We start from the raw sequence: 8696 nt of genomic DNA, 5'->3' as shown, positions 1-8696 counted from the left end.
GTGGCTTCCATTAGCTTAAACAAAAGGTTACAAAATGAGAAATAAAAGCAAAATATTTTAGTTTTGAATTTTCTTCACAACAAATTTGCATCAATATCAAGAAACAATCAAAACCACTTGCTACCAAGTGAGTAAAATATTTGAACCAAACAGAGTCAACCACCTAACAATATAGAAATGGCAAGGATGTGAGAAGATTAGGGATTTAGGTTTAGAGAAGGAAGAAAAATGATGACGACATGTGTGAATTTTGTCCATTTTTGTATATTAATTTTGTATTTTTTATTAAAAAAAAAAACTCAACCCGCGAGCTGGCTCGTTTGACTCGCGAGTTGGCTCATTTTTTCACGGGTTGAAATGAGCCGGGTTGACAGCTCGTTTTGGCCAACCCAACCCGGCTCATTTTTGGCGGGTTACGAGCCGAGTTGGCTCGTTTTTGCCAACTCTAATAACACGAACTCGATAACAGTGAAAAAAAATTAATAATTCCACAAGTATAACATACTTAAATTAAATAAAAATTTCTAGGATTACATATTTGAAGTCGTCAATTACGTCAAGTATAACAAAGCAATTTTTAAAATCAAAATTGCAAAATGCAGAAAATATTTTTCAAAATGCTATTTTGTATGGGAAACATATTTGCTTTTTTAAATAATATAACTTTGTGTCATTTTAGATCCTTAATTTTCATCAATAAATAGTGGGAGGAGTTATAGTTACTACCTCTTTTTCTTACGATCTATTACTATCAAATCTTAATCATTGATTTTCGTCAATCTAACCATTGTAATTTATGAGGTCATACTTATTAATTAATTATAATTTACCATAAATTATAACCGTTAGATTGACGGAAATCAACAATTAAGATTTGGTATTAAGAGGTAGTAAGAAAAATAGGTAGTAAATATAACATTTTTCATAAATAGTTTGGATTTATTAAATTTTATTATGAATTATTAATTAATTAATAAATTTGACCCAATAAACCTTAATCGTTGATTGACGAAAATTAATTGTTAGAATTTATATTAAATTTTTTTCCATTTTATATTCGTTTAAACCAACGGAACTTTCTTTGGGGGACTCAACTATAGCGTTAGTCTTAATATAATATATATCACAAGGGTCCTTTATACATACAGGATACAGCTATCCAAGAATCAAAGTGTCAACGGTCGAATTTCATTGTGGAAAGAGAGAGAGATGAGGAAGAGAAAGGGTGCAAGATCTGAAGCCTCAAAAACCCTCATCAATTCTGCATCTGGGGTAGAAGAAGTGCAACTACAACACAATAACGAAAACGAAGGTTCTGAAGGAGATGGGTTCTTCGCTTGCTACCTCTTAGCCTCTGTCAATCCCCGTTACAAAGGCCACACTTACATCGGGTTCTTATCTTAATCTTTTCTATACTCGCTTCTCAAGATCAAATTTTGATGATCCCTTTTGATTCAATCCGAAAATCACAAACACCCCTTTTGTTTTTTTTCTTCATATAAATTCTGGGTTTGTTCGATTTTCTTTGGTTTCTGTATCGTTTCAAGTTGGTGCCTTTTCGAAATTATGCTGTGATGATCCTCTTTTGCTGCCCGTTTGTTGTAAAGTTGCCAATTTTTCTTTGTTAGAATTGTTTGGTATTTTGCTTCAACTTTGTGCTTGTGTTTATTTTTCCATGTATGCAATTGCAGATTTACAGTGAATCCGCGGCGCCGGATAAGGCAACACAATGGAGAAATTGGGTGTGGAGCTTGGAGAACGAAGAAGAGGAGACCTTGGGAGATGGTTTTGTGTATCTATGGCTTCCCAACAAACGTATCTGCACTTCAGGTTTGAATCTGATACTGTTTATATATATATATATATATATATATATCAACCATCAAGATTTGGTGTAAGACTTGTTATTTATTCTTGTATCGCTGTAAGTTGATCCTACCCCTATATATTGGGAAATATATTTCTCATGTTGCATGTTGTAGGTATTTGGTTGCTTGAGCAAGTTAAATTCATTATAGTGTGAGTGTGGTCATCCATTTTGTGTTTTGGTGTTGCTGGGGGAGAGTGGCCTGAGATCTCAGGGGGAGAGAACTGCAGTTTGCTTCCATTTCTCCCTTTATATCAAGTGTTAAGCATGAGGACATATGTATGCTGAAAGTTTGCGAGTTTATTGACTTATTCAGTAATAGGCTTGATTATAAATCTATTACAATGCTTTCCATTTACCAATGGTGCAAATCCCTTCTATTTAATTGCATGCTAGGATCAACTCTATTTTTGGTGCATTACCAATTGCAAACAGGACTAATTTGCCAACTTACATGCTTTCTTAAAGGAAGTATTCTTACTAAAAAATACACTTGTTAAATTCTCGCAGTTTGTGATTGACGTTTGCAATTACTTGTCTGATTATGTGCTTCTTTGGAAAGATCATATGTGGAAAATTTGATATTGGGCTCAGATTCTAAAACTAGTGATTTTTTGTTTAAGCAATTTCCCCTTTTATTCTTTGTAAACTTAATTTGTTGGGCTTGGATGGTTTATATCTGCATCGGATAGAATGAGTCTGGTTCTTACTTGCCTCGGAGGCTTAATATTGTTGAATGGATTAAATGCAGAGCAAGCATATTATGCTATTTAAAATGCCAAATTTTAAGATAATGTATTTATGAGGTTAATATGATTGGGGCATGCAGTTTGAATGGGCTTGGCAGCACCCTGTTGAATCATTGGCTGTAAGGAAGGCAGCTGTTGGTTTTAAATCCCTCTCAGGAATTGCCAATAAGATTAAACTTGCATACACAATGCTCACCCTTCCATCCTGGCAGAGGTATGGTCTCTATCTCTATTGACTTAGGAATGTAAATTCTTTTTGCTGGAATGATATGATTTAGTTTTTGATACTGACATGGGATGAATGGTCACAGCATGAATATCACAGTGAACTTCTTCTCCACCAAGTACATGAAACATTGTGCTGGTTGCCCAAGCTTGCCAGAGCACATGAAGATCGAGATTGGCTCAATGGATGAACTTCCATGTTACACCGAAAGAGTCGATGGTTTATCAGAGAATGACGATGATAATATTGATGAAGTGGAATTTGATAACAATGCTAGTACTAGTGGTTCTGTTCCAGATGCAAGTGATGATTCTATCCCTCCTGATTCCCCAAAAAATCCAAATCATGGGGACAAAATTAGTGAATCATTTGGGTGGAACAAAGAATCTGAAGCAAGAGAACCACCCGATCATTCATTTGCTTCACAAGAGCAGAGCCAAACATTTGGTTCTATCACATCGCCAATGGTGAAATCATCATCAGCAAGTTCATTAAAAAGAGTAGAGATTATTGAAGACACATGCTTTATGAGTGTGATGAATAAGAGTAGTGCTGAATTGAGTCGACCTGAATCTGAAAAATCAGGTGCTGTATCAGCCGCCAACAAAAATGGAAATGTCAGTAGCACATTTGTTGTGCCCCATGAAGCTGAGATAATTGATTTGTCTACCCCTTCTCCTAGCTGCAGAAGTGTTTTAGATAGGAAGAAGAGAAGAGTCTCCTCCTCTGTTGTTGCTGATTTAATTGACCTAACAAAGTCCCCAAACTTTGTCCAATTGTAACACACTAATGTGGTCAGAAAACATTATTAGTTGTTAAATAATCTGGCCTGTCACACCCCGTTGTCATTCTCTGATGGCATATAGATAACACAGTGCAGCTATTTACAGGTCACCAATGAATGTAATAAGAATAGAGAAATCTGAACAAATATAAGTTTAGTTTTGTTTCTTTCCACAAGGTTTGATTTTGCTGTCTTAAACTTATATTTGCAATCTAATTAAACAGTTCCATGAGTTTTGTCTACAATATATTTAGTCTTTTTGGGAGGGGTTCAGGACTACTGCCGATTTTCTTTTCTATAATATATTTATTTTCTTGTGAAATGAGTTTGTATTAGGGAGATAAGTTTAGCTTCCATCGATTGGACAAAATTGAGAAAGAGTAAATAAACATTTACATGAATATGTTATGAAACTTTTAATGTGTTACAACCATAAATCTTACAATATTTTGGCTTTATTTATTTTTGTTGTTGGAAAAAAACAGATGAGAACATTAAACCTACATCTTTAAAAATTAATTAATCACAATGTTTAATTCATATTCGGTATAGCATGTTACTATGAGTTTCATTGAGATGTATACAATAATAGTCAATAACTCTTCTAATCCGGAATAAATATAAGGCCCACTTGAGAAGCTTTTACCATAAAAAAACCCATACGAGTTTGGGGCTTCGCCCCTTAATGTTATAAAAAAAAAAAAAAAAAAAACAAAACCCATACGAGAAGTTTTTACTATAAGAAAAGATATCTTAGGCATTACCCTCAAAGTCAATAAAGGTTGTATCTTGGCAATATTAAATGTTACATATCTCAGCAATCAAATTTCTATGCAAATCCTACTTCAGGCCACCCACTCAAGAACCAATGTAAAAGCTTTATGGCCTCACCACTTGTATCAACTTGCAGGAACATCTCCCAAAGTTGAACACCCCCTCATTATAAATACAAGTGGGTTAAACACAAAGATAATCATCTTCTTTTACATGAAATATCTGCTAGGGAAGGATCACATGATCAGCCCAAATAAAACTGGTTCTGATTATGTTCAATCTGCATTTTTGAACTCCTGATATCTGATGACCCTTATTAATGACTTGCACTTAGTAGCAAAAACAAAAGCTAGACTGTGATGACCATTCTGCATCCTATAACGTTCAGGTACAAATAAAACGTCGAGATTGTGATCTCAAGCTTTGCCTCTCATTTATATGTTTTTTTCTTCTTTACTTTGCTGTGCTTTTTTTAAACTTTTTGGCAGAGTGCTTTTGATAAGGAAAATATGAGATACCCGGTGCCTCAAAACTTGGTCAGATAGCATGCATCATATGATGTTCTGTCTTGATTCTCGAAACTAAAAATAAGAGTGCCCCCATCTGGCGATTAGATGTTAGATGATGTGCAAACAAACCCTTAGTTTTATCATTCGGAGATTAGTGTATTGCTACATTAGTCTTCTAAATATTCGTATCATTAAATTAGTCCCTTCAAAATCCAAAAGTTATCAAATTTGTTCCCTCCCCCAACTATTTTGGTTCTTCATGAGAATGATGATAAAGTTTTAGATATTTCAGGGGCTAATTTAGTGACTTAAATCTTTAGAGGACAAATGTAATGGCAAGTCAATAATTAAGAAACTAATTTAATGGCAAAAATCTTTAGGGTCCTAAAATTTGGAGTTTACTCATGATGTGCTAACAATAATAAAGGGAACACAGGTCTTTCAAAGCAGCATGAAATGAGGAAGTGTCCACTGCGCATGACCCCTCACTATGCAGTTTTCATTTTTTTGAAACACAAGGAGCCAATAGAAACTATTTTTGTCTATCACAACGTAACATATATCGTCTGACACAGGTGTTTCTGTTCCTCGGGCAACCCTTCTACTCTACCCATTTGAGCATTCATCTTTCGTTTGGCTTGAGTGGATTGGCTGAATAGAAAGTTGGAATGTACATTTAGATTCTATTACCATGAAATCAAAACAGCAAAATTGAGAAATGCACTTTAATTTGTAAACAGAATTTGAGATACAAGATATGTTACGATATGGTCATACCATTATGAAAATATGAAACAGCTAAGGTGAGAGAAAAAGAAAAATGTTACAATGAGGTCATGGCATCATGAAACGCAAGATGGGAAAAAACTGGGCATTGCTATTAAATGGAATAAGTATGACGTCTCAAAATAGAGAATGGATTATGACTGTGGATGTTCTTGGTCATGTATCTGTGGCTGTTGCTCTGACTGTAGTGATTGCAGTTGTTGGTCACTTTGCCAGACCCAAACAATATCCTGAAGAGCAGGCCTTATATCCTCTTTCAATATTTTCTGATATTCCAGTGTATCACCATTTGATTTCTTCACCTCCACCAAATGTAAAGAAGGAGTAACCTCAAATATCTCTGCATCAATGGATAAAATCCCTTTCCTGCCTTCATCGATTCCCTCTAGTTTTAACAAACCAGCAGCTTTTTTCTTTATTTTCAGCTTCAGTTGCTTAGCAATGTCTTCCAGCTTTGAGATGATGACTGAAGCAGGTAGTCTTGAACTAAATCTTGCTTCTCTTTTGTAAAAACTATCTTCAAAGAATCTAGAAAGATTAAAACCAGCAGAACGGGAGATGATATCAAATGCATTTATACTTACGGGCACAACTGAATCTTCCTTGGCTTCTGCTGCTAGACCATCACTTTCTTCATTTTGACCAGAGAGACTTGTACCTGAAGAAGAGACACTGTTGTTTTCCACTACAGGTTTTTTATTTCTAGCAGTTGGCCCTTTCTTAAACCAACCGTATTCCTTAATCTCAACTATGGAAATCCTAGTGTCAGGATTTGGATCCAATATCTTGCCCAATAGACTGCATACTTCTGGTGGGAACCAATTAGGGCATTTTAATTCTGCCTTGCTTATCTTCCTATACATCTCTATCAAATTTGGGTCATGAAAAGGGAGATAACCTGCCAACAAGACAAATAGAACTATTCCACAAGACCAAATATCAGCTTTGGCACCATCATATCCCTTCCTTTGGATGACTTCAGGAGCAACATAGGCAGGGGTGCCACAAGCTGTATGGAGTAAGCCATCCTGCCTCTTGGATTCAGCAAGTGCACTTAACCCAAAATCAGAGACCTTTAGATTCCCATTTTCATCCAATAGAATGTTCTCGGGCTTTATGTCTCTGTGGTACACGCCTCTACTGTGACAAAAATCCACTGCATTGATTAGCTGCTTAAAATATTTGTGTGCAACATCTTGTTTGAGTTTTCCTTTGGCCACCTTGTTGAAGAGCTCACCACCTTTAGCATATTCCATAACAAAGTAAATCTTACTCTTGGTGGCCATAACCTCAAAAAGCTGTATAATATTGGGATGTCTAGCCAGTCTCATTACAGATATTTCGCGCTTGACTAGATCAACTTGCCCAGTTCTCATAACCTTTTCTTTGTCAATCCCTTTAATAGCTACACTCTGGTTAGTTATTTTACTACGAGCATAGTAAACCCTTCCAAAGGTTCCCTGGCCTAGTAATCTTCCTAACTCATATCTTTGCATTAAGACATTTGATTTACTCTCCATAAGAGACCTTAAAGTAGAATGAAATTTTACACAACTTCCTCAGCCCACTTAAATTCTATATCATTTACTATTGTAACGTGTATACAACTATATACATATAGCAGAAACGTGTTTCAACCGTCTTCACACACATCATGTATTAGCAGAAGAGGCACTCCGAAAAAACTTGTGTGCCAATTGTGCATCAAGGAATAGCTAATAAATGAGCCAAAAATTTGTGGTCCACTCTTGTCAAGCATTAAGTGGGGAAGTAATAGCAAGGATATCACCTTATGGATCTTAGAGGCAAAACTGCAGTGAAGAAGGAACATCTTTTTGGCATTCCCAGTTGTGTCTCCGTCAAACACAACTCAGAGTATGTGCTGGCAAGTGGAAGTTGATGAGCTTTAGCAGCATACTTGAATTTTAGTAGATGATTAATGATACAACGAATCTGAAAAACGAAGAAGAAAGAACAATACCCAGTTCAATAATTGTTGAGAAAATATATTAAACTGATCAACAACACAAATCAGCTTCTGATTTCAAAACACAGAAGGGAACAAATAAGATTGACCATCACATGCTTATCAATAAGGGATGCCAAGTAATAATAATAATAAAAAAAAACTCTGTTTAGAAGGAAAATAACAAAGTAAATTGAAAATTTCAGAATACTAACCTAGCTGATCTACTAAAACTATGATCTTTATAAGAATATGTATAAGAGAATTGAATTAAAACAACAATAATACTCTACCAATTAAATTTCGAAAAATTTATTACTAATTCAACAAGATTCCCTCGAAAATATAAAAGATTAACAATGGTAGAGTAATGAAAAATCTCAGAATCTCAACAACACTTTGAGTCCATGATTGTTTGCAGGAAAAAAGCATCACTAAATTTTCACTAGTACGCTATAGCTTCAAATCAGTTTCAAAGTGACTAGAACCCAAGTTTACTGTACACCAGCTAGAGAGATAGTCATAGGTGACATCGTTCATCAGGAAGAATCAGGAACATGTTCAAGCTTGACCCATAAATTGAACGGGAAAATTTAACAGAATTACAAAAAAAAATAATAATAATAAAAAAAAAGAGAACAATTAAATGAGCTAACCTTGAGGATCTGGTAGAGCGCAGGTAGGTACACGTTGAAGAAGCAGCACAAACCCAGAGAGAGATTCATATAAGTATATATTTTGATCCATGATTAAGAAACCAAAGTGTATTCATTAATAAATTATAATTAATAATAAAGTTTAGAACTTACTCTTATTAATGTTTATTTGATGGTGGCATCACGCATGTAGTGCATGTGGGGCCGGCCTATGACGTGGAACCCAATGCATGCTTGACATCAATACTCTTTCTTTATCAACACGTTTTGTCAATAGGACTGGAGGTAAAGTATGCAATTTTTATGGGAAAAAGAAAAAAAAAATTGCTTATAGGGAAAATTATGATTAAATTTCTGGCGAAAAAACAGAAATGTTAAT

The 8696-nt window shown here is 35.0% G+C and overlaps 2 protein-coding genes across 2 annotated transcripts; one reads left to right on the top strand and one right to left on the bottom strand.

Moving 5' to 3' along the window:
* The first annotated feature begins 1167 nt into the window (after nucleotides 1-1167).
* On the top strand, nucleotides 1168-3796 carry LOC133308268 (uncharacterized). The gene is made up of 4 exons (XM_061508877.1): nucleotides 1168-1391; nucleotides 1692-1830; nucleotides 2697-2830; nucleotides 2928-3796. Exons 1-4 carry the CDS (start codon nucleotides 1210-1212, stop codon nucleotides 3622-3624), a joined length of 1152 nt encoding a protein of 383 aa, XP_061364861.1. The 5' UTR covers nucleotides 1168-1209; the 3' UTR covers nucleotides 3625-3796.
* A 1844-nt stretch (nucleotides 3797-5640) lies between these two features.
* On the bottom strand, nucleotides 5641-8409 carry LOC133308250 (CBL-interacting serine/threonine-protein kinase 10-like). The gene is made up of 2 exons (XM_061508862.1): nucleotides 8318-8409; nucleotides 5641-7648 (listed from the first exon to the last, which is right to left on the bottom strand). The coding sequence occupies exon 2, from the start codon at nucleotides 7213-7215 to the stop codon at nucleotides 5830-5832; it is 1386 nt and encodes a 461-aa protein (XP_061364846.1). The 5' UTR covers nucleotides 7216-7648; nucleotides 8318-8409; the 3' UTR covers nucleotides 5641-5829.
* Between the last annotated feature and the right edge of the window lie 287 nt (nucleotides 8410-8696).

The sequence above is a fragment of the Gastrolobium bilobum genome, unplaced genomic scaffold, assembly GCF_033153095.1.
Source record: "Gastrolobium bilobum isolate Gb01-03AN ecotype WA unplaced genomic scaffold, APGP_CSIRO_Gbil_v1 utg41985, whole genome shotgun sequence".
NCBI classification, from domain to species: Eukaryota; Viridiplantae; Streptophyta; class Magnoliopsida; order Fabales; family Fabaceae; genus Gastrolobium; species Gastrolobium bilobum.
The sequence above is the reverse complement of the archived record's forward strand: the minus strand, read 5'-3'. Positions and strand labels throughout refer to the sequence as shown.